The sequence below is a fragment of the Lampris incognitus genome, chromosome 10, assembly GCF_029633865.1.
Source record: "Lampris incognitus isolate fLamInc1 chromosome 10, fLamInc1.hap2, whole genome shotgun sequence".
Taxonomy (NCBI): Eukaryota; Metazoa; Chordata; class Actinopteri; order Lampriformes; family Lampridae; genus Lampris; species Lampris incognitus.
In genome coordinates this window covers 8,279,648-8,305,756 of record NC_079220.1, presented here as the reverse complement: position 1 = coordinate 8,305,756, position 26,109 = coordinate 8,279,648, and the positions used below count along the sequence as shown (strand labels likewise).

The window sequence follows — 26,109 nt, the reverse complement described above, 5'->3', positions numbered from 1 at the left end:
CAGCAAACTGACAACCCAAGTTAAAGGTGATAGAGAACAGGCGTCCAGGTAGCGTAGCGGTCTATTCCGTTGCCTACCAACACGGGGATCGGCGGTTCGAATCCCCTCATTACCCCGTCCCTACAGACACAATTGGCCGTATCTGCGGGTGGGAAGCCGGATGTGGGTATGTGTCCTGGTCGCTGCACTAGCGCCTCCTCTGGTCGGCCAGGGCGCCTGTTCGGGGGGGAACAGCGTGATCCTCGCGCGCTACGTCCCCCTGGTGAAACTCCTCACTGTCAGGTGAAAAGAAACGGCTGGCGACTCCACATGTATCGGGGGAGGCATGTGGTAGTCTGCAGCCCTCCTCGGATCGGCAGAGGGGGTGGAGCAGCAACTGGAACGGCTCGGAAGAGTGGGGTAATTAGACAAGTATAATTGGGAGAAACAAAAGGGGGGGGGGGTTAAAGAGCGCACAGTTAAAGCACCCCACATAGCAATCACTCTGACAAAACACTCACCAGAGAATTCACAGAAGGATTGAGCGGCTTTTGCAGCCGCTAAAGCTGCACAAATAAAGACAACGAGAAACTGTGTATTTTTCAAAGCACCCGCAAATGTTCAAATGCACCCCTAACTGCGCCGCCGAGCAAACAGGGTCTTAGTGCTTCGGTGCTATTTGCACATATTTGAATTAGGTAATATGTATGCATTTTGGTGAAATATTTGGCCCTTTTCTATGCAAATGAGCCACACCAGCACTAATAGCCACACACAGTTAGAGGGACAATTACCAGCATCTTCAGAGACTTGGCGGTAACTGATGGCCAGACCTTCCAGTGATCATGGCAACCGGGGTTGTAGCCAGGCGAAGGTATCGTCATGCCAGGCGTGCTCATATTTTGGAGGAGAATATCACTGTTTTTTATTTAACTGAAATGGAAAGAATGTGCAGATACAGGTTGCCAGGTCAAACAGTTCTCGCTATACTTGATGACGTCAGGGATGACATTGGACCTGCCTGCTGTGTTCTTGGAGCAAAGCCACCGTTTCTACTTTGCCACCTGGATAATTGCAGTCAGGCGCAAAACAAGGGCAAACTGCGGTCGTTAGCGCTGTAAGTTATTAGCGTAGTATCTTTTGAGAATTGAGCCTTGTTACGGGGCAGATAGTGGTCGCAAATCCGTTATTTGTGCATTCACCTGTCAATAAAAACGAGGCATCCACACATAGAAACAGATGAAAGGGGGGGGGGATTAGAATAGGTGTACTTACAAGTAAATTAAGTTCTCTTTCAAATCACACATCCCAAGATGTGAGTGGAAAGTATTGTTCTTGCAACTGCATTTATAGCCTTTTTTTTAATAGCTCGAACGTAGTGTAACCATGTCATGTGATGTGCTACTTCAGTAACTTTAACAACGATTATTGCTGGGACCACTACAGATGAACATGTAATACCCCGGAATTCACATTATAGACACTACCACTCACTATCCCTGTAACCAAGTGGCCACAATTTCCAACACTGACCATACATGGTCCAGCCATATACTAGGTTTTGACCTAGTCTGGCTTTAGCAAGGTTTTTTTTTTGGGGGGGGGGTTCTGCATCATTTGTCTGCCTCTTTCTCAGATGAGAATTATGGAGGCTGCAGTGGAAATTATAAATAAAAGTTTCGACAGCATTTTGGGTGCAAATTCAGGAGGCTCAGCATGGGGGACCCATTCGCATAAAGAGCAAGGTCCAATCCACCAGAACAGCAAAATCTCTCGCGTCCAGGTAGCGTAGCGGTCTATTCCGTCGCCTGCCAACGCGGGGATCGCCGGTTCAAACCCCCGTCTTACCTCCGCCTCGGTCGGGCGTCCCTACATACACAATTGGTCGTGTCTTTGGGTGGGAAGCCGGATGTGGATATGTGCCCTGGTCGCTGCACTAGCGCCTCCTCTGGTATTTCAGGGCGCCTGCTCGGAGGCGGGGGGGGGGGATTGGGGGGAATAACGTGATCCTCCCACGCACTATGTCCCCGTCCCCCTGGTGAAACTCCTCACTGTCAGGTGAAAAGAAGCAGCTGGCGACTCCACATGTATCGGAGGAGGCATGTGGTAGACTGCAGCCCTCTCCGGATCAGCAGAGGGGGTGGAGCAGCGACCGAAATTGCTCGGAAGAGTGAGGTAATTTGCCGGATACAATTGGGGAGAAAAAAGGGGGGGGTGTTTAAGATGATGAGATGGATGACATGCATGGCAGCATGCGGTAAGGAACATGAGGGAAATTGTGTACAGGAAGCGGACGTTACGCAGAGCCTTGACATTTTCAATCACATGCGGGGGGGATAATGTCAGTAAATTCGAGTAAAATACCGACAGTTTATCCTGTGCGAATGCGCTGCACAAAACACAGACGTGGGGGGGGGGTGATTTCTAAACCACATGAGGTCCCCAGGTAATACTACTCCCATACGAATAGGACTTAAGATGGAATAGTTGTGGGGGGTTCCAAACCACCCAAATCTACACGGACGGTACAGCCAAATATGAGGCCAAATGTCAGTTTGTGGGTGAGTGAGTGAGTGAGTCACCGGATTCATGAGATGTTTTGCATCTAATGAAATATTTGATGCAGTAAATGGTGTTGAAACTACACTGTGTTTTCCATACTGTATTCCTTCCCGTGGTAATACTGGTTTTAACACAGTAACGCAGATGGTGATCATCGTGAGCTTAACTTTGGCTGTTAATCTTTGATTAAACACAAAGCCTGATTCCTAAGGATTTTCCTTTTTAAATACGCCGAGGCCGCTGTTTATCCCAAGCGATGGTTTATGCGCTTCGGAGTTTTTGTTTGTTTTGGCGTATCTGAGGTTACAAGGCCTGTTCGGAGTTCATTCAGGCGGCGGTTCCAGATTCACAAGATAGTCTAGTCCCACTTTTTGTTCTCCTTTTTGGGGGAAGAGGGCTTCTTCACAGAAAGAGGAGACGGGCACTGTGTGGAGCGGTCAGCATTGATTTGGGAAGACAAGAGGGCAGTTCACGCTGCAGCCAGAGAGCACAGTGTTCCCCATGTGTTGTGTCCTTGGATAGTTTTCAATGTAAATGCCTGGGAAGAGACAAAGAATGGTCTGTATCTGTTAAAGTCCTCATTTTTTTTCATTAAGGGAGTTACATAAGAGGGAAGAATGAATGTTTTGAAGAGCAGAGGGGCTCTCGTAAATACAAAGATGAAGAAATAAAAAAAATACAAAGTAGACTTGCTCTTGTCTCAGTCACTGGCATGTAATTTAGACTTGAAAGAGACACTACGACACATGAGCTACCAGAGCGATTCTATTAGCCGGGACCAAAAACTAATAAGACGGAGGATGCAGGAATCTTGTCCACACAAAAGAGCTTGGACGTCTTGCATCTTTTGAAATGGGAGACAAGAAATCCAAGGAGCATCAGGGATTATGTAGCCTCCGAAAGCCTTTTCATGCATTCCATTGCCAAATCCAGTCATCCATGTGCAATTCACGGGTGATGGGAGTGAGAGTTTGCAGAAAGCCGGGTCTGCTCCCCGCGGTGCTCTATAGCAGGTCTAATCCTTACAGCTGACATCTCTGCCAAGCCTTCTGACTGATGCGTGGAATGTCCCAAACCAGTCTATTCTCAGTTTAGTATTATTCCAACAGGAAAAAAACCAAAATACACTCACAGACTATGGACGCTCCAGGCAGCCACAAAGGTAAAGGGGAGGACTGGCATTGTGTAGAGAATCAAAAAGCCTCTATGCTAATGACTTCTTGGCAGGTACTTATAAAACACCAACTTATTTCAGCCAGGGTGGTCTTTGTCAGGGCGAAAGTTTTACAGGTCAAATATTTATAATGGTAAGGTAAGCAATAATGAAAGAGCCAGTGGTGAAGTGGAGGTTTTAGATACATAGACACATGAATTAAAGAAGAAAATATGTAACCACACACACACACACAATGATATTGTATATCTATAACTGTATTAAACACAAATCCAAAATGTCAGTATGCAGGCATAAGACATAAGAAATGTTGATTTTTTTTTAACTAAACAGATGTGAAATAAGAGGGTGCCAAGAAGGTGAGAAGGAGCTACTTGATTTCTATTCATTTTCATTACTTTCTTTATTCTCAAGTGCTGGGCAAAATGGAAATTCTCATTATCATGACAATTAAAGTCTACACTGTAGCGGACTCTATGGACACATTTCACCATAATCCGTTCTGTGTTAGGTAGGCACGGTCGCTTTAAGAGAGTGTTTCCGGGTTGACAGGGTGGAGCTACGACGATGGTTGTTTGGAGCAGCGCCATGTCGCTCTCGCTGTCGGTTGATACAAAAAACGTTCGTGTTGCCAATGAGAGAGCGACTGTCCGTCTCTATAAGCAAATGTGAACTTCTGGCGATACATGAGCATCATTCTAGCTCTTTATTTGGTGTCCCTGTTAAAACTGAGGTTAAATATTTAGGAATTAACTTAAAGTAAAAACCTTGAATCAAGAGAAGAGATGAATTTTCAGAATAATGCTACACAAAGTGTAAAGCGATATTAAACAGCTGATTACAGAGGGACATTACTCTGTTTGGGAGGATTCTTCTCACCAAGATGGAGAGTCTCTCTAGATTTATTTATCCTGCTTACTCATTGGCTATTTCATCAAGAATGATTAAATCCATAAACCAAACTAATTTCAATTTTATTTGGAAAAACAAGTGTCATTATATCAGGAAAAGTGACCTCTTGAAAAGTTATGAAAACGGGGGGTTGAATGCCATTGATTTTGACATTATGAATGGTATGATCAAACTGAAGTGGCTAAAAGCCTTTGTCATGGATGAGACTGTGTTTTGGCATGCCATTCCTAATGCAATCTTTAACAAGTTGGGAGGGATTCCTTTTCTTTGAACTGTCCAAGATACCATCACGTTTATCCGCTTTTCATAAACAAGTTTTGCAATATTGGAAACTGTTGTTTAAACACAACTTTACCCCCCATGCAGTTCCAATTTGGAATAATAGATGTGTCCTGTTTAAGGGAAAATCTGTGTTTTTGGAAGAGTGGTGGAAAAAGGGTATTTGGTCCATTACACACATCATGGATGACAGAGGCAATCTATTGAATTATAATGAGTTGTGTTTGAAATATAGTTTATCCTCCTCTGTAAAGGTCTATGATATGGTAATGGGTGCGATCCCTATACAACTCAAGATGATGGTCTCATAGTGTCTTATTTATTCCTCTGTCAGCCCCACGCTTCGCCCCTTAATGATTGACAACTTAAAATTTGTCAACAGAACCTGCAATAATCTCTTTATCAGAAACCATCTGTTGAAGATATGTTATCCTAACCCTTTAAGAAGGAATTATATTTTAGCTACACTGGTTGGTCGTGGCGCCTGCTCGGGGTGGGGTGGGGGGAGAATAGCGTGATCCTCCCACGCACTACACCCCCCTGGCAAAACTCCTCACTGTCAGGTGAAAAGAAACAGCTGGTGACTCCACATGTATTGGAGGAGGCATGTGATAGTCTACAGCCCTCCGTGGATCGGAAGAGGGGGTGGAGCAATGACCGGGACAGATCAGAAGAGTGGGGTAATTGGCCGGGTGCAATTGGGTAGAAAAAGGGGGAAAAATAAAATTTTTGAAAAAAAGTTGCGGGCTGATAGTCAGTATGTTTGCTCAATAGTATGCCAAATATCAGAAAGAGGAAGACAGACAGGGGAGACCCACTTCCTTTGCTGGAGAAAGCTTCAGATGAAATAAAACAGGGCAATATGTCAGGGGAAAGGCCAAATCATATGGCATTTGCCATGTGACCCTGTGCCATTTTCACAAGTAGAGGCAGAGGCTGGAGTGCCAAGGATCCAGATCACTTCCCAGAGTAGAGCACTGGACCCCCAAGAGGTTTTTCTCCACAGAACAGGAAATCCCTCTGAGAAACTAGCTGATGCAGGTAGCTGATTTGTACTATGAATTGATCCCAAAGAAAGTACTTGGCCAATTATCCCACTCTTCGGAGCCGTCCCTGTCGTTGCTCCATCCCCTCTGCCAATCCAGGGAGAGCTGCAGACTACCACATGTCTCCTCTGCTACATGTGGAGTTGCGAGCCGCTTCTTTTCACCTGACAGTGGGGAGTTTCACCAGGGGGACGTAACGCGTGGGAGGATCATACTATTCCCCCCAGTTCCCCCTCCCCCCTGAACAGGCGCCCCGACTGACCAGAGGAGGTGCTAGTGCAGCGACCAGGACACGTACCCACAACCGGCTTTCTACCCGCAGACACAGCCAGTTGTGTCTGTAGGGATGCCTGACCAAGCCAGAGGTAACACGGGGATTCGAACCGCGGATTCCCATGTTGGTAGGCAACGGAATAGACCGCCGCACCACCAAGACGCCCCTAAGTCCTCCTCTTTACCTTGTGGAGTGCCTAGAGCACACCATAGTCTTTTTAGACTATTTATGTTTTCCCTATTGGTCAAGTCCCTCGCTCTCTAAGCACCTGCATACGTTTTTGTTTCTTGTAATCCACAGAACATGTAGTGCTTTTTCTCAGAATTGGTCCAGATGGAGAAAACACGTCACCTTCTTTCTGTCGATCAAATCCGTGATCGATCTGTGAAAACCAAAATGATTGTAATAGAAAGGGAATGCGTGACTTCAACATGCTCTGTTTTTTTGACCTGTTGTCTTTGCCAGAAACTCCTGTCGTTGGGGGACATGGTCCAGCTCGCCGCACCCCCTCCTCAGAGAAGAGCCAAGTCACTGGACCGCAGGACCTCTGACTCCATCATGACTGTGAGTGACTAAACAGATGGGCCCCAAAACGGCACTTCAAAATATATCATGCCTGATGAAATTCAGAAACTTCCTTTCATCAATGAAATATGTAAAGTGAAATATAATGTTAGGAGGGCAGGCATTTGAATGAAATGCATCTATTGGTTTTTAAAAAAATAACTCACTGAAAAAGTGATAAACGATCTATACATACAAGCCAAACCCTCCCTATTGTCTGGTGCAAAACTTAAATTAAACAGATGGGAAATAAGAAGGTATTAAGAAGCTTATATAATTTCCTATTAGTTTTTATTAGTTTCTGTACATAATCACATGCAGCATGAAATGGAATACACTTTTACACGATGATATCACGAAATCTGCTTACATATGCAGAAATACCATGTTTAAGAATCAGACAGGTTTATCAGATTGAACAGTTTGTTAATGTAGATCAGAATCAGAATCATGTTTATTGGCCATGTAGGTTTGCACATACATGGAATTTGACTCTGGTTTCGTGGCTCTCTCAGTGTACTTAATATAGAATAACAATACTACAACACATCAATCTTCAGATATATATACACAGGAATTGACTTATACGGGTGAAATAAGAGGTGATAAAGTGCAATGGTGTAGATAATATATTAGAGATGCTGAAATAGATGTTAGCAGGTTACTTACACACATGCCTGAGGTAGATGGACATGACAGAGTGTACCAGTATACGTACAATGTACAGTGCAGTATATACAAATTGGTTGGATTTATTTGACAATGTTAAGCATTCATTTCAATGACAGCCCGCAGAAAAAACTGTTTTTAGATCTGGTTGTTTTGGGGTACAGTGTTCTGTAGCGCCTGCCAGAGGGGAGGAGATGGAACAGGTTGTGACCAGGGTGTGATGGGTCTGCAGTGATGTTGTCTACCCATTTCCTGACTCTGGAGGGGTTTAAGTCCTGAATGGAGGGCAGGTTGGCACCATTGATTTTCTGTGCAGACCTAACTGTCCGTTGTAGTCTGTCCCTGTCCTGTTTTGTGGCTGATCCAAACCAGACAGTGATGGATGTGCAGAGGACAGACTGGATTATTGTAGTGTAGAACTGAATCAGCAGTTCCTGAGCCAGGTTGAACTTCTTAAGTTGGCGGAGAAAGTACATCCTCTGCTGGGCCTTTTTGATGATTTTGCCTCTGTTGGATGTCCACCTTAGGTCCTGGGAGATTGTGGAACCCAGAAATCTGTAGGTTTTCACTGTAGACACCATGCTGTTGAGTATCAAGGGGGGGGCAGTGTTGGGGGACTCCTGCTGAAATCCATTGTCATTTCCACTGTTTTGAGCATGTTCAGCTCCAGGTTGTTATGGCCGCACCAGAGGGCCAGCTGATCAACCTCCCGTCTATATGCAGACTCGTCATAATCCCAGATAAGGCCAATGATGGTCGTGTTGTTCGCAAACTTCAGGAGTTTAACAGACGGATCACCTGAGGTGCAGTCATTTGTGTAGAGGGAAAAGAGTTAGAGGGGAGAGCACACATCCCTGGGGGGCACCAGTGCTGATTGTCTGGGTGCTGGATGTGATTTTCCCCAGCTTCACCAGCTGCCTCCTGTCTGTCTCCTTCTGTCAGGAAGTTTTTAATCCACTGGCAGATGAGGGCTTGTACACTATAATATCAAATATAATACAGTATATTATAAAGTATAATATCAAACCAAAACTAGTTTTCAAACAATACTCCCTCAAACATTTCAGGTCTCATTTTGAGAGAAATTTTAAGTGATAAATTCATTAATTTAGACAACAAAATTGAGTATCAGAAAATGACAATATCCGAATTTCATTTTGATATAATTCCATTATACTGAATCATCGCCTGTCCCAAATATATTATTTACTGAAAGAACTATGGTTGTTTGTTCATTGCTAGACTGAAATGGCTGCCTGCTTTCAAAATAAGCAACAATTTCTCGTCTGCCATTCAAAAAAATTCTCCATGCTTTACTGACATATACTGAATATGATCTATATCTTCCATATAGCCAGATTTACTTAACTTCAAGAAAGGCTGGATGGTTAAGTTGGACAAGGAGGACAAGGTAACGATTTATCATTCAAACCTGGTTAAGCTGGTGAGAGTGAGAAAAATGTTGACCACTGAAAAGATTACCAGGCATTGTAAATTGTTTGTCATAATCATTATGATCATCATGTGTACCTTCAACATGTCTTTTGTCTCCCCCTAGTGGAGGAAATATTGGTTTGTGTTGTCAGCTGACAGTCTGAGGTACTACAAGGACTCCATAGCCGAGGAGGTACTGCGTGCATGCATACACCTCTACAATATAATTTATGTATATTTGTGATGTAGTTTTGACTCTCAAATGCCTCCTCTTTTTGTTCCTTTCAGGCTTCGGACCTTCAAGGTGAAATTGACCTGACCAAGTGTCATAATGTCTCTGAGTACCAGGTGCACAGGAACTATGGCTTTCAAATCCATGTAAGAGTTAGGATGACTATGTATGTGTATGTATGTATGTGTCTTTCTCTCTGTCTGTCTTTCTATCTTTTAGTTATTTGTTTATATGTCTTCATTTATTTATTTATTTGATTTCTTCTGTTTTCATCTCATAGACCCAGAAGGGTATCTACACGTTGTCAGCCATGACTTCTGGGATACGAAGAAACTGGATCCAGGCCCTGATGAAGAACATACATCCACCCAATGCTCCTGACGTTGCCAGGTAAGTTATTTGAAGATATTCTCAGAGGAAAGCATCACGAATGATAGCATTGTGGTAATGATATCATCTTCCATTAAAAACCCTCCATCCTCATTCCCCTCATTATGCCATTGCATTGTATTGCAGTTTGCCGGGACACCATGTGTCCAACAGCTCACAGGAATACCTCCCCAAACCGGATGTGACTCAGGACTCCCCCTTCACCGAGGCCCCTGGAGAAATACCCCAGACCCCCAAACCCATGAGTGTGCTTGAAAGACGGCAGGAGGGACGTTACCAGACCTTCGACTGGGCCGAATTTTGGCCTTTGACCAAGCCCATGCCGGAGCTGGATGTTCAGAAGACCAAGGGCCCATGGCTGTTGGAGCTGGGAGATCTGGAGAGGAAACAGAGGCGAGAGGAGAGGAGAAGGAGGTATGAGAGCATGCTTGGGTTTCCTTTGACGTGTGAGGCGATGAGAGACCATGACAGAGAGGCGGACAGCGCCAGAGAAACCGAGCCCTGGTTACAACAGGAGGTGGAGGAGGAGATAGAGAAATACTGGCAGCAAGTGGAGAAGACTGGCTTCAGGCTGGAGAAAACAGTACCACTTTATGCCAAGGACCAGGCCAAAGACACCGCTGAACTAGAGAGGTTGCTGGATGGCTACAAAAAGGGGGTGAGTGCTGTTAAACAAATAATTCAAAATTCTTTAAGCCTGTCATTATTTTATACGCACTGCTCATGTCTTGCAAATGTAGGTTTTGTTTTCACAGACATCCAATTTTCATATTGGACGTACAGCTCCAGCTTGTCATCTAAAGCTCAGTGCAGTTGATGGAAGACAAATCCTCAACCCTCATTCGGTGCAAAGAAAAAACACTCAACAGTTCAGCCAAAGCTAACATGACACTGCAGCAGTCTATTAAAGTGGTCGTTTTAAAAATTTAAACTCATGGAGGAGTGCGGTTGGAATGACAGATGGGTTCAAGGTGGAGGTGGGATTACATCAAGAATCAGCTCTGAGCCCTTTCTTGTTTGCATTGGTGATGGACAGGTTGACGGACGAGATCAGGCAGGAGTCTCCATGGACTATGATGTTTGCGGATGACATTGTGATCTGTAGTGAGAGTAGGGAGCAGGCTGAGGAGAGCCTGGAGAGGTGGAGGTATGTACTGGAGAGAAGAGGAATGAAAGTCAGTAGGAGCAAGATGGAATACATATGCATGAATGAGAGGGAGCACAGTGGAATGGTGAGGATGCAAGGAGTAGAGGTGAAGAAGGCGTATGAGTTTAAATACGTGGGGTCAACTGTCCAAAGTAACGAGGAGTGCAGAAGAGAGGCGAAGAAGAGAGTGCAGGCAGGGTGGAGTGGATGGAGAAGAGTGTCAGGAGTGATTTGCGACAGAAGGGTACCAGCAAGCGTTAAAGGGAAGGTTTACAAGATGGTTGTGAGACCAGCTGTGTTATATGGGTTGGAGACAGTGGCACTGATGAAAAGACAGGAGGCGGAGCTGGAGGTGGCAGAGTTGGAGATGATAAGATTTTCATTGGGAGTGATGAAGAAGGACAGGATTAGGAACGAGTATATTAGAGGGACAGCTCAGGTTGGATGGGTTTGAGATAAAGCAAGAGAGGCAAGATTAAGATGGTTTGGACATGTGTGGAGGAGAGATGCTGGGTATATTGGGAGAAGTATGCTGAATATGGAGCTGCCAGGGAAGAGGAGAAGAGGAAGGCCAAAGAGGAGGTTTATGGATGTGGTGAGGGAGGACATGCAGGTGGCTGGTGTGACAGAGGAAGATGCAGAGGACAGGAAGAGATGATCCGCTGTGGCGACCCCTAACGGGAGCAGCCGAAATTAGTAGTAGTAGTAGTAATAGTAGTAGTAGTAGTAGTAGTAGTAGATGGTCGTTTTCTACCTTGTTACTTCCTACAACACAGCCTACAAAAGATTACCAGCAGGAGTCACTCCACTGTGGCACAGCAATAAAAACTATCATTTACTTTTGAAATGAGCACTTGAACTGACAGACAGGTGTAGCATCATGTTAGCTTTGGCTGAACCGTGGAGTGTTTTTGTCAACTGAATGAGATTTGCCCCCATTTAATTACATTGAAACCTAGACTGTAAGCTGCATCTGTGTGTCCAGTATGAATAACAACACAGATGACTGGAAATGAAACCTACGTATGCACTACATAAATTGCGGGTATAAAATTGGTACAGATTTTTTTTTTAAAAATCCCACTTTTTCCTTTAACTTGGCCAGTGGATTCTAATAGTATGTCCTTGAGATATATGAGTATAAAAGCTTTTAAAGTGAAACCTTGCACTTGTTTTGAATTTGTCTCTGCCTACCGTCTGATTTTGAAAAATGCCAGAAGGTAGACATGAAACCATATTTTTTGTACTGTCGTACGCGTGTGCATCTCCAAGTGACGGCTTCTGCTCATTTTGACGTTTTAGATGGCGCGTTGAGCCAGGTTTGGTCAGGTGACTAACCAATACCGGCACTTTTTTTTTGGGGGGATTTTATTTCTCCCCGCTTGTACCCGGGCAATTACCCTACTCTTCTGAGCCATCCCAGTCGCTGCGCCATCCCCTCTGCCGATCTGGCGAGGGCTGCAGACTACCACATGCCTCCTCCGATACATGTGGAGTCGCTAGCCGCTTCTTTTCACCTGACAGTGAGGAGTTTCGCCAGGGGGACATAATGCTTGGGAGGATCACGCTAGTCCCCCCAGTCCCCCCCAAACAGGCGACCTGACCGGCTCGAGGAGTCACATCCGGCTTCCCACCCACAGAAACGGCCAATTGTGTCTGTAGGGACACCCGACCAAGCCGGAGGTAACACGGGAATTTGAACCGGCGATCCCCATATTGGTAGGCAACAGAATAGACCGCCACGCCACCCGGACCCCCCTTCAATACCGTCACATCTGTGATCATCTGCTAACCATAAGAACGGTGTTATTGTATTTTATAAGTGAATACTACTATATGGAAATACAACACAAAATAACCACACACACACACACACAAAAAAAAAAAAAAAAACAGTTTGGAGTTACTCTTTAATTCAACCTAACGCAGCAAAAGCTGATGGCATTGGTTATTTGCTGTCACTTTTGGTTGAAGGTGTCCTAATCAGTGAAATCATTGTTCAGTTGAAAGTAGAAACCTGCATACCCACGGCTTTCATGGAAATAAAGACAAATGCAATAGGTTTACTTTGATATCTACAGCGCCAATCCATAAAGTAATGTTTCTTTTCTCTGTTGTAAGAGGTATTTCATTAGCTGTACACTTCCTGGACATGAAAGTGTGTAATATTATAATTCTTCATTGAAATCATAACTGGGGCCTCAAATCATGTTTGGTTTGTGTTTCTTGTTGAAGGTGGAGGATTTGAAGGAGCGGTTGGCGGAGTCGGTTCATCGCAGACTAGAGCTGGAATCTCAGCTGAGAGCAATGCAGCAGCATCAGCAGCAAGTTTGTCCATTGGTGAGGCAAAAAAAATTTATTGATCATTATCCACTTGTGTCTTTTTTTTGTTGTTGCTCATTTTCATTCACTTTTTTTGTTGTTACCATACTATCATAATTTAAGCGTGAGGTGAAAATCAATTCAGTGCAAAATCGTGGAACAAAGCCTTGACTAAAAGCATTTTTCCTGAATGGTTGAAGCACAATGAACAGATGCTGTGAAGAGATCTGACGCAATGGCTTGTACATCTCTGAATATTTGAATCTGAATGTTTTATTCAGGGCAGCATTACTTATGTTTTATGCTTTTCTAACACATGGGGCTCCAACTAAAATGCATTTTGTTATCCATTTCCTTTAGATTATAGCAGTTTTCTCATTTTTATGATACATAAGAGGGGATTGTGCCTTAAGAAGGTCATCATTTTGAATCACAATATTTATAAAATCTTGACATTTGAAAAATTGCAACATGTAATGAATCCACGTGAAGACATCATTATAATATTAAATCAGGAGGCATCCAGTCCTATCATACCATAACAATTCTTGACATTGCTCTCAAACCCCTTTTACATTCACTTAACTAATGCCAATCTGTCCTGCTTTTGCATTTCCTCAGCTAAACTCCCCGTTAAACTCTGAGGATGAGTTTGGCCAGTTGAGGACAAATGATAAGACGGCCAACAGTCCCACTCAGAGCCTAACAGACATGTACAAGGAGACACGAGAGCTTCTCCAGCAGCAGAACTTGATAAGGCAGAGCATGCAAGAACAGCTTGTACTGTCTATGTCCACACCTCAAATCTCCCCCGGAAGTCAAACTTTGCCCAGCATCTGGTTGCATGGTGCCACTGAGGACGACCTGCGTGACCTTGGAGGCTTGCTGCCTTACTGCCCTGTGACAGAAAATGCACCTTTACCATCGCCTGTATCAGACAGACAGCAGCACTCACCGGTTCAGAAGGAAGGAGAATTGGAAGGGACAAACTTAGACAGTCCAACACCCATTCACCAGGCCCAGACAGACAGCGAAGTCCATCAGCTGGTACCCACTTTGGCAACGCAAATAAACGGCAGCGAGGGCAGTACAGGTTTGCAGATCATGGAGGCGACTGGGGACAGAATTGCAGACTCTCAAAGCTGCTATATTGGGGAGAAAATATCTCTGGATATGGCAACGGTGAAGCGACTGTCCCAGGAGGTGGAGATGCTCACCAGCCAGAATGAGGCCCTGAACCAGCGCAACCAGGAGATGTTGAACCAGCTGACAGAAGCCGACTGGGAGATAGAAGGGTTGAAAGCAGAGCTTGTTAGCCGGTACTGTGAACCCCAGCACCAGCAACACCTTCCTGAGGTGGAACATCTAAGTAACACGAGGGTAGAAAGTCTGGACATTGAGCTTAACAGAAGGAACCAGGAACTTCTGGAGGCCCAGTCTCTGATTGCCTCTCTGGAGAGACGTCTGAGAGACACGGAGACACGGCTACAGCTGAAAGAGGCCTCTCTCCGGGACCTGGCGATCCCAACAGATAGCAAGGAGGTGGGAGAAGAAACTGACACATGGCCCTCTGAGGACAAGCCAGACGAATACTTGAGGTGTTTTGAAGCCACAGAGGCCAAGCTTACAGAGCTGGAGAGGCAGCTCTGTAAATCAGAGCAAACCTGTAGGGCTCTCCAGACCCAAGACAAGGAGCTGAAGGAGGTTGAGAGACTCTACAGTCAGAGATCTACAGAGTCAGTGAATGACACTGGGGGACCGAAAGAAGAGTTGGAAAACAAAAAGTTGACAGGAGAGACACTGCTGGTTGGAAACGTTTCACTTTCAGATGAGGAAAGGATTCAGGAAGTTGTAGAGGGAATGATAATGAGGTTGAAAACCTTGAGGAAATTGATGGAGGTGATTGACAGATCAGATTTTGGAGTAATGAAGAGATCATTGGTCAGTGAGCATAAAGTAGAAAAACTCACACTGGTTGGCCAGCTTAAGTGGGAGGAACAGTTTTGGGGAGCACTGCTGAATGGCTTGAAAGTAAGCCCTTCCCAGTTAAATGAAGAGAAACTTGTAGAAGACCTCCTCAGTGAGATGGCATTACATATGGTAATAGAGAAACAAATGCTGCTCTTAGCCCATGATCTGCTGTCAGAGACGTATTTATGCACAGACTTTGGAAGTGGCGGGCCAGGGAGGATTTGTGAAAACAAACCCTTGGAAGGTCTAGATGTCATTTGGAATCTTGCAAGTGGAACAGAATCTGAAAATGTAGAGAGTGATGATAATTGCGGGATATTACAGTTGAATAACCAGCATCGTGATAGGGGAGAAAGCAACAGGAAATTTTTTTCAGACATCACGCTGATGAAAATGTCTTTGCTAAGCCACACTGCATCCTCTATTGGTGCCTCTAGTAATGACAAACTTCAGTTCATGGCTTGTAAACTTTGGGATTTTCACATCTCAGGGCATTCCTGGATAGATTTCATTTACTCTGCAGTAACTGAAGCATTTTATTGCCATCACACAAGTATGCTTCATTCGGTGTATCAGAGGGACCTCGAGGAAACCAAGCAGAGTCTGCTCACCTCCTCTCTCACCTGCAGAAACTGCGCTGGCCTAATGAATGAAAATGAGGAGCTAAGAGCAAGACTGTCAACTCTAGAAAGGCAGCGAAAGTCCTCAGTAAGTGCTGAGATGCCTACTGCTAACCAGACAGATGCAATTTACCTACAGAACAGAGACTGTGAGTTAGAAAACAGAACAGATAGGCAGATAGCAGACACCACACCTGCAGGTGTTGTAGATGAAATTGAGGAAGAGACCCTAGAACAGAACAGCACTGCTAAAGACAACGGGCAGAAACTTGAAATGGCAGAAGAAATGGTTGAGGGAGACTCATTGCCTAATGTAATGGAAATCCCTGTTTTAAATGCCATGGGTCTGAGCGGCATCCCAGACGAGGTTTCGGGCGAAAACACTGCATCGGTTGATGTGTCAAAGGATGCGGATGTGAACACTGAGCTGGAGGAGGTTGTGTTGTTAAGAGGAAGAGTGAAGGCTCTGGAGGAGCAGCTGTCTGTCGTCACACAGGAGATGGAAGCAGAGCTCCATGGGAAAATGGGTTCCCTACAGCTGGAACATGGGAGGGAACTGGACAAGCTTAAGGTATGTAGCAATAGTTCGATCTTATTCTTTATTGTCTTTCAGTGATATTGTATTGGGATGAGACAAGACAATTTTGTTGTTTAAATTAATGAGTATCTATTACACCAAATTTCTCACAAAATGAGGTCTGTCATATTTGATAGAATATGATCTGGCGGCCTGTCCAGGGTGTCTCCCAGCCTGCCGCCCAGTGACTGCTGGGATAGGTTCCAGCATCCCTGTGACCCAAATTGGGATAAGCTGCTTGGATAATGGATGGATGGATTATTTAAAAACTATTTTTGACTTGATATCATCATACTTTACCAAAGAATTAAATGTGATGAACTTCACTTAGATTCTTAATCATGGTATTTTTGCATCTGTAAGTGGATATCATGAAAAAATTGATGTCATGTAAAGTTTCTAATGATTATTGTTAGGGATGCACCAATACCAATACTGGCATTGGATACCGAGCCGATACCAGGCTGGAATGGAGTGCTGGTATCAGAGATTTTAAATAGAAAATAATAAAATATTAAAATCCAATATCCAAAGCCATAAGCAACATGTCTTAAATCAACGCAAAATGGCTTGATTTACTGTTTTTGGCACATAGGAGCCTGTATGTCTTTAATAGTGGTAAAAAAATGGGCCGTCCTGGTAGCATGGCGGTCTATTCCGTTGCCTACCAACATGGGATCGCCGGTTTGAATCCCCGTGCTACCTCCGGCTTGGTCGGGCGTCCCTACAGACACAATTGGCCGTGTCTGCGGGTGGGTGGGTATGTGCCCAGGTTGCTGAACTAGCGCCTCCTCTGGTCAGTCGGGGGACCTGTTCTGGGGGGAGGGAGAACTTGGGGGAATACATCCCCCTGGCGAAACTCGTCACTGTCAGGTGAAAAGAAGACTCTGCAGCCCTCCCCGGGTCGGCAGAGGGTGTGGAGCATCGACCGGAACGGCTCGGAAGAGTGGGGTAATTGGTCGGATACAGTTGGGGAGAAAAATGGTGGAAAAAAAAAATTGTGGTAAAAAATTGATTCCATCTCAATCATATTGTCCGTTGTACCCAAACTAAAGGTCTGAGTCTGCACTGTTCAACAGAAGTAATGCTTTAGACTCGGTACTGGCCAATACTTAATGATTTGTACTTAGAATTAATATTGGTAGTGAAAAAGAGATATTGTTGAATCCCAAGTTACTGTGATAATACTATTATTATTGCCCAGCAGTACACACTGTAGCACTTTATTCAGATTCAGCATTGTGAGCAGTCGGAACGAGTGTAAAATCAATTTCTCCCAAATGAATTACATAAAAGAGGTATAGATTATGGAGTTGTACTTTACAGGTTGTGTGTGTATATATACAGAATGGAGGAATTACCTTTTGTATTTAATTTTCCCAGGCCGCATGCGAGTTTGGCTTTGACACGATGTCAAAGTCCCACCAGAGGTTCCTGGAGGAGGTGCAGCGGAGACACCAGCTGGAACTGGAGCATCTCATGAAAGAGAGGGACAGACTACTGGAGGAAGAGACCGCCGCTACTGCTACTGGTGAGAGAAGCTGTTTCTGTGTGTGTGTGATATAAGAGAAGAGAGGGAGAAGGGAAAAGGGGAGTGAGAAAAAAGGAAAAAACTACAGCTTAAAATATAAACTACTGCATATCATATTGATTGGCTCTCATTGGTACTACATGCTCATTAACTTTATCACAGCAATTGAAGCCATAAAGAATGCATATCGCCTGGAGCTGGAGAGGGAAGTACAGAGGATATGTCTGTCAGAGAACAGCGCGGGAATGGCCGATCTGGAGGAAATATGCCAGCAGCACAGGTAGATCTACTGCTAACAGGATTTTCACACACATTTCACACTCCTGGCTTTGGTTATCCAGCTCAGTGTGAGGCCAAACAAGCTCTCTGCCAACAGGCGTGTTGTTGGTATTTATCCAAATAGATCTGAGACAGTATTTGTACTGTCTGTCACCTACCTGCCCATCTCATGCAGCGGCTTGGCCATGTTGTCCCTTGACAGGACAGAATTAGCCATTAGATAGCAGATGGTCCACACCCCAAAATTGCAAATTATGTTTTCCCATGTGAAAGAAAACTACATCTACCCAAATAAGATCTGTGTTTCACATATGATTTAGTCACTTACCTACTTTGTGCTATGAGTCAAAATCACACTAATGAATTTCGAAGCAGTAATTTACTCACAAGAGCAGTGTTGCTGATAAAATGGTTGGTTGGACTGCTCTGTTGACACGTTACAGTCAATCTACAGTTAGCATTTTGATAGCAATGGGCTTCTAGTGAGTAAATGGCGGCACGGTGGTGCAGTGGTTAGCGCTGTCGCCTCACAGCAAGAAGGTCCTGGGTTTGAACCCCGGGGTTGTCCAACCTTGGGGGTCCTCCCAAGTCGTCCTCTGTGTAGGGTTTGCATGTTCTCCCCGTGTCTGCAGTGGGTTTTCTCCGGATGCTCCGGTTTCCTCTCACAGTCCAAAGACATACAGGTCAAGTGAATTGGCTGTACTAAATTGTCCCTAGGTGTGAATGTGTGTGTGTGTGTGAATGTGTGTGTGTGTGTGTGTGTGTGGGCCCTGTGACGGACTGGCGGCCTGTCCAGGGTGTCTCCCCACCTGGCGCCCAATGACTGCTGGGAGATAGGCTCCAGTGTCCCTGAGAACGGGGTAAGCGGCTTGGATAATGGATGGATGTTAGGGTTAGTATTACTGTCTGTGCTCTTGACCGAGTCATGGCAAGACGAACTGGAATTGGTCCCCGGATGGTGCACGGCGGCTGCCCGCTGCTCCTAGCTAAACAGCTAGGATGGGTTAAATGCAGAGCGTAATTTCCCCACAAGCATCAATAAAGTATCTCAGAATCAAAAATAAAAAAATTGCTGCTTCATCGTGCCCCCATCCACAGGGCATGAAATGATGTAAATCATATATTATGGCCTTCACAGTAAGTAAGTAAAACTTTATTTATATAGCACGTTTAAAAACACACAGTTACAAAGTGCTTTACACTCATTACAGAAAATACAAGTAAATACATAAAATAAATTGAATGAATCTAAAACATGGCATAGGGAATAACAGACCAAGCTAAAAATGAACCAAAACAGAAGGCAGGAATGGGGCTCTGTAAAAAGACTTGCCTGAAAAGATGGGTTTTTAGAAAGCCACTCAAAACAGTCCAAAGATTCAGCAAATCTAATGGATTGGGGAAGATTATTCCAGAGGCGTGTGGCTAAAACTGCAAAGGCGCGGTCACCTTTTGTTTTGCAGTTGGAGTGGGGGATGGATAAAAAAACCAAGGCTTGAGGATCGGAGTGGTTGGGAAGTGGAATGAGGAGTGAGAAGATCAGAAATGTAACTGGGGCAAGATCATGCAGTGCTTTAAATGTAATCAATAAGATCTTATATAGATTATTCTGAATTTTACGGGAAGTCAATGGAGGGATGCAAGAACAGGGGTAATATGGGACTTATGACCCTCACTCAGCTGCAGAATTTGGTCCGCAACAATTTTTTCAAGGATTTTGAATAAAGAAAGAAAGTCACCAGATGTCAACCCAATTGAACACCTATGGGAGACTTAGGACTGATATGTTAGACAGCGTTCTCCACCACCATCACCAAAACACCAAATGAGGGAATATCTTTTGGAAGAATGGTGTTTCATCCCTCCAGTAGAGTTCAGAGACTTGTAGAATCTATGACAAAGAGCATTGAAGTTGTTCTGGAGGCTCGTGGTGGCCCAACACCTCACTGAGGGCCCTTTCACACTTATGTTGTTTAGTCCGGACTTTCAGACTTTCCAGAAAAGTCCGAACCAGATTGCCAGGTGTGAAACCTCTTGGACCAGGGTACAGGGATCAAAGACTCGGGTCTTTGGTCCAAGCTCAGGAGGTAGTCTCGGTTCAGACCAAGGTTCACGAACGTCTAATGTGAAATCAAAGGTTCGGACTTTCGGATCAATCATAGGAAGTGATAAAACAAACGCAAACAGTAACACCTAGCAACAGCGAGTGCGCCTGGCAACAACGAGCGCACCTGGCGTCAACAACGAGCCAAAAGTTCAAGTCAAGGTCCGCTGGTATGAAAGCAAAAGTCCTGAACCTAATGACTATAAAATAACAGATGTGAAAGCACCAGAACCAGACTCTGGTTGAGACCTTGGTTTGGACTTTCAAGTGTGAAAGGGAAGTAAGACACTTTATATTGGGTTTTCCTTTAACTTGTCACCCGTCTTATATTCCCAGATGGCCCCCGCTGGGACCTTTTTTGAAAAATATTATAAATGGATTTTTTTTAAATAACGTGAAAGCTACTCTAAGCATGACTCAAATTCCTGTCTCGACTTCAGCTCACACTCACAAACAGTACAAGCTCAGAGAAATTAGCAAAAGATTTATAAATAAAAAAATAAAAAATGCAATTCAGTGGCAAACTGCAGGTAGAACTCCCATTTATCTGACCTGTGAACTAAGATAAAACTCTGGGAAGTGGTCATTGATGATAGATATGTGTGTGTGTTACCACTGTCCTGTTCTTGTGAAGCCATCTCTAAGTCTCTCATTCAACTCTCTTGGAAAGTGAACCTAAAACCTTTGTTTTAGACGAGCAGTGCATAATTAAAAGGTATTGATCTATGTTAAAGAGAGGAGCTGTCTTCCTGTCAGCGGGAGCTGGAGGTGTTGTCCCAGCAGTATTCTCTGAAGTGTCTGGAGAATGGACACCTTGCTCAGGCTCTGGATGCAGAGAGGAAAGCCTTGTTTCAATGCCAGCAGGAGAACCAGGACCTGAGGACCAGAGACCAGGTGACAGCCCTGAATAACACTCTTTTAAGGACCATATCAGTGTTTTTGGATGTTTTAGTCCATTTACTAGAGATCGCCTATAGTTTACATTACTCCTAACCATTTTCCAAAGGACACGATAGTTTCATGTATTTTTGCATGTATTTTCAGCTATTGGTTCCCATTCATTAATCACGGCATGAAAGTCAACTTCCAGAGACTTGAGACTTTGCATCACAATGAACATTTGGCCAGCTTCTTTTTTTTTTTTTTTTTGGCAAAATTACTTTATCCATGAACGCACCACCATGAAAAACTTCTCAACTCGATCCGTGCTTTCAGCTGCATTATCCCACAATGATAACATCACTTTGGTGAAAAAAATCGAGGGGATGAAGTGTGGGGTGGGCTGGGCTGGCTGCTGGCCTATGCAGACCAGCAGTTCCGATAACACCAAGGGCAGCATTGACTGTGGTGTTTTTGGTGTCATCGTGTGGAGTGCAGGGAGGTTTGTCGAAGGTGTGTGGCTGGGAGAGCTGGCGTTGGGTTGGCTGGGGGAGCCTGGTCTGCTTCGTCCGGTGGGCCAAAGGACCACGGCCCCTGCCTGGAGCTGCGCCCAAGGAGGAAGCACCGAGGGCGGTCTGACAGGACGCGGAAGCGGGGCAGGCTAAGCTAACTGCTAGCCCATGCAGACCGGCAGTTCCGACAGTCATCCTGGCTGGTGTTGGTTCCCTAGGACAGTGATTTTTTTTTTCAAATTTTGGATAAATGTGTTACTTTAGATATGTGTTAGTTAGTATGTGTGTTCTTGAAGTTCTTGTGGTTTTTGTCTTTTTGTTGCACTGCTGTGGGCTGGGGGAAACAACATTTCATTTTACAAATAAAGTGTTCCTGATTCCTGTTCACCGTCATGGATTATCTGTCGCTCAAGCAAGTCTCTGTAAATTGATTTTCATACTGTGCAAAAATGAATGGAAACCAACACCTCCCTAGAATCTGGAAAAAAATGCAGTAAGAAATCTAAAACTTGATGGTATCTTTTGGAAGATGGCTCCGGGGTAATAAAGTATGTGCGATTTGTAGTAAATTGGTTAACATGCAAAAACACTGGTATGGTCTTAAAAAGTCCCCAGTATGTATTGTCTTTTCCGTACATAGTGAGCGAAAGCATGTGAAACTCTCATTGGTCTGTCCAGGAGTTAAGTGGTCACCTTGCAGCAGAGATCACCAGACTGTGCTCCCGGGCCAAGCAGGATGCCCCCCACATTAGTCAAGGGATGGATGTCTATGAGATGGAGGTGAGTCTGCTTCTCTTCTTGTACAGTTGGGGCAAACCGACAGGGCTGTGCCTTGTGGTGGGCGGCCATAAAGATGGTTCTTAGTCTGAGTCTCTGAGTGAAATGATGCAATAGGGTTTATTGAGTTTTACCAGCTGGGAGAGACTATTTTGCACACAGTCACAGAAAAAAACGCACAACATACTTCTGGAGTTTTCCTAAAAAAAAAAAGTCCCTTAAAGACAATGGGAATTGGCATTCAGACTGTATCTTGCTTCCATAAAGTGACAGATTTCCAAGCAAAACAGCATATTAGGCAGGGACAAAGTGCAGGAAGGGATGTCATTTGATTGGACGATGCAAAACATTTCATATTATTGGTTGGGATGTTGCTCACCCGCCTGCTCGGACGTGGTGACGCAATCACAAAAACTTGACTATCTTAGTGGACGTTAAGGTGATTAGGTGATTTTTGTGCAAAATAAGTAAAGCAAGTTAGTAAGTTAGACTTTTTTGGCATAAGTTGTTGAATAGGTGCATAATGTGAATGGGGGAAATGAGCAAATAAGATACAAAAGTTCGATTTTAATTTAACATCATCTTTAAGTACTTTACTCAAAATTCCCAAATTGACTATTACTACTACTATTACTACTACTACTACTACGACTACTACTACTACTACTACTACTTTTGGTTGCTCCCGTTAGGGGTCGCCACAGCGGATCATCTGTTTCCATCTCTTCCTGTCCTCTGCATCTTCCTCTGTCACACCAGCCACCTGCATGTCCTCCCTCATCACATCCATAAACCTCCTCTTTGGCCTTCCTCTTCTCCTCTTCCCTGGCAGCTCCATATTCAGCATCCTTCTCCCAATATACCCAGCATCTCTCCTCCACACATGTCCAAACCATCTCAATCTTGCCTCTCTTGCTTTATCTCCAACCCGTCCAACCTGAGCCGTCCCTCTAATATACTCGTTCCTAATCCTGTCCTTCTTCATCACTCCCAATGAAAATCTTATCATCTTCAACTCTGCCACCTCCAGCTCCGCCTCCTGTCTTTTCATCAGTGCCACTGTCTCCAACCCATATAGCATAGCTGGTCTCACAACCAGAGGTGGAAAAACCTGGTCCAGAAAGTATAAACCCTAACTGTCTTTACTCCACCCATGTACTAAACCATCAGATTGCACTGACTAGTTTCCCAAATCAGCTGGTTTAATACATGGAAGGAGTAAAGACACGGTTAGGGTTTTTACTTTCTGGACCTGGTTTTTCCACCTCTGCTCACAACCATCTTGTAAGCCTTCCCTTTAACTCTTGCTGGTACCCTTCTGTCGCAAATCACTCCTGACACTCTTCTCTACCCACTCCACCCTGCCTTGGAAGTGGGTAACCCGGGCCTTGACCAGTCCAGTATGGAAATCTGATTAATGACCAGCATATTTGATTTCACACCGGATGCCCTTCCTGGTTCATTCAGACCGGCACTAAGAATGCACTGGCTTGTGCATCCTCAGTGACTTGGTTTCAAATTAACTATCACACCACTGATAAATCAGTTAAGCCCATCCTGACATCCCATCTCAAACAAGTTCTTTTTTTTTTTAAATGAAAGAAAATGACATAGTTTTGCTTGCTGAATTTACTATTGCTATGTATTGTCTAATGACTCCAACCCAATGATGGCGTGACACCATTAAAGTCACACTGGTACTAAAAAGTAGGCCAACTAAATTATCCAAACTAAAGTGTCTGATATACAATGACTATTACTCGGTTATGAGTGTATACCATAGAATAAACCTCTGTAGACCTGAGTGGATAATATGAGAAATGGTTAAATGAATGAAAACGCAAGTCGAAGGAAGATTGATTTTATTTTTCTTACTGGTCTGTTGAAAAACCTGCTCATCTTTAACCACTAGATGTCACCAAAGGCAAATAAAGCGCCTCAAGCCCCCCCCCCCCAAAAAAATACTGTGTCCTATCACAGTCTGACAAGGTTATCATTGACATCATTGATAAGAAGATGTCACTGACAGGTGCACTTGAAATCCTATTTTCAGATTACCTTGCGAGTGAAAGAGTCAGAGGTCCAGTGTCTGAAGCAGGAGGCCACCTCGCTGAAGGACGAACTGCGGTCGGCACAGAGGGTGAGAGGCTCATAACCAGAATAACAATGTGGTCTGTGGAGCAGACGGGGCTCTCTAGCTGAGGGGCTGAATGAACAAACTCATTTCCTGTAACCTCACAGGACAAGAGGAATGCGACACAGAAGTACAAGGACATTTACACGGAGCTGAGCGTCACGAGGGCCAAGGCCGAGAGAGACGTGGATCAACTCAGAGAGAACCTGATGTTGGCCCGAAAGGCTCTGGGAGAGCCCTCACCGTGAAGCACACCATCACTTAGATTAAGGGAAAAGCTTGCCGACTGCTGCTTTTGAAAGACTTTCTGCTTTTTTGAGTTTTGTAAAAACCTTCAGGTTGCACTGGTGTCACTCATGACGAGATAAAGAAAAGATTCACTGTCATATCACCGCTTCGGTGCTGCCCCCGAGGGACTTGTTTGAAAGAAGACATTTTAGAAATCCACTGTTACAGAAAGCCCCCAGAGCCTGCCACTGCCCTATTTAACACATCCGAGAGCTTTTTTCCCCCCCTCTGTGACTCCACCCAACACTCTTTATATTTTTGATCTCTCAACACTGGAGTCAGTCAAAAATGCTTTAATCTTGACTTGATGGAAAACTGCAGGGAAGTTATGACTTGAGGACCTAGAAGAGTCCATTTGATAGGGTTTATTTTTCCCCCCAGAATATCAACCAAACATATTCATTACAGAAAACAGAGCTATATCAAAAATAAGTAGTCATCGTTATAAGGGCTCCTAAAGGAGTAATCATTTTTGGATTTCCAGAAGCCCTCATACACATTAACACATCTAGTATTACTGTCATAATTGTTGACAGTGTTTCCCCCCCTGTGGAGTATGATAGAAGATTTGACTGGAATGACCCAGATTTATAACATTTTTGCTTCTGCAGTAAGTTTTTTTTCCCCAGAATCAAAACCATTAGTCTTTTGATAATGAGCTGTTTCTAATAGAAAAAACAACCGTAATAGTGGCCACAAATTTCAAATTTTTGAACAACTTTATTTATGGTTATAATTAGAAATGAAATCTGTCGAGGCCCAAGAAAACATATTTTCCATATCAAAGGGCTAGTTTTCCTCCTTTCTACAATGTTCCCTGTAAAATGATACACAAGCTGCTGCACTGTACTGTGTTATTCAGTTCCACAATGTGTATATAGTATATTGCTTTATCTGTTGAAGGGAACTAATTTCTAAACAATTTTTGGTAATTAATACCTTTAATGGAAAATAATAGTCACACCCCAACTGTCATTTCTGTCTATTTGTGTACACAATGTCCTACTGAATGGATTTCTTTTTCTTAAATTAAATGCTAATTTGGTCGTTATGAATTTGTTAACAAAAATATTTCTGTTTTTTCAACCTTCAACTTTATGTATTATGACTGTAAATCAATCAATCAACTGAACCTTTGTTTTGAAACCTACATTAAAGGGGCAATGCAGTGAGCTTCACATTAAGTGAAAGTGCACAAATAATAGGCACGTGACCATAAAAGAGGAAAAGGGTGGAAGAGAATGACGAAAGGAAGAATACAAATGAGAGGAAATCAAGCTTAACGAGAAAAAACGACGCGAAGAAGATAAAAACAGAAGTCCACCACCGGGTTAAATTCCTTATTCAGAGGCAGGTGACCGCCGGGGTTGCCAGACCTTCAGCATCACCCCACGTATTTTCAGCCCCGTAAAAAAAACGCCTGCTTCAAGAAGGGAGCCAGCCGCCTGGTCAC

General features: G+C 44.1%; 1 protein-coding gene across 1 annotated transcript in view; it reads left to right on the top strand.

Annotated features, from left to right (window-relative positions):
• The window catches only part of LOC130119208 (myosin phosphatase Rho-interacting protein-like), a 37,189-nt gene extending 11,442 nt beyond the window's left edge, over positions 1–25,747 (top strand). The window contains exons 9-22 of the mRNA XM_056287638.1: positions 6,692–6,790; positions 8,814–8,870; positions 9,018–9,086; positions 9,182–9,271; positions 9,406–9,515; positions 9,642–10,173; positions 12,898–13,002; positions 13,606–16,146; positions 17,536–17,683; positions 17,846–17,963; positions 20,801–20,960; positions 22,136–22,237; positions 24,288–24,374; positions 24,476–25,747. Of these exons, the coding sequence (XP_056143613.1) occupies positions 6,692–6,790; positions 8,814–8,870; positions 9,018–9,086; positions 9,182–9,271; positions 9,406–9,515; positions 9,642–10,173; positions 12,898–13,002; positions 13,606–16,146; positions 17,536–17,683; positions 17,846–17,963; positions 20,801–20,960; positions 22,136–22,237; positions 24,288–24,374; positions 24,476–24,616 (4,359 nt within the window). The 3' untranslated portion in view covers positions 24,617–25,747. The remainder of the gene's footprint in view (positions 1–6,691; positions 6,791–8,813; positions 8,871–9,017; positions 9,087–9,181; positions 9,272–9,405; positions 9,516–9,641; positions 10,174–12,897; positions 13,003–13,605; positions 16,147–17,535; positions 17,684–17,845; positions 17,964–20,800; positions 20,961–22,135; positions 22,238–24,287; positions 24,375–24,475) is intronic.
• The last annotated feature ends 362 nt before the right edge of the window (positions 25,748–26,109 follow it).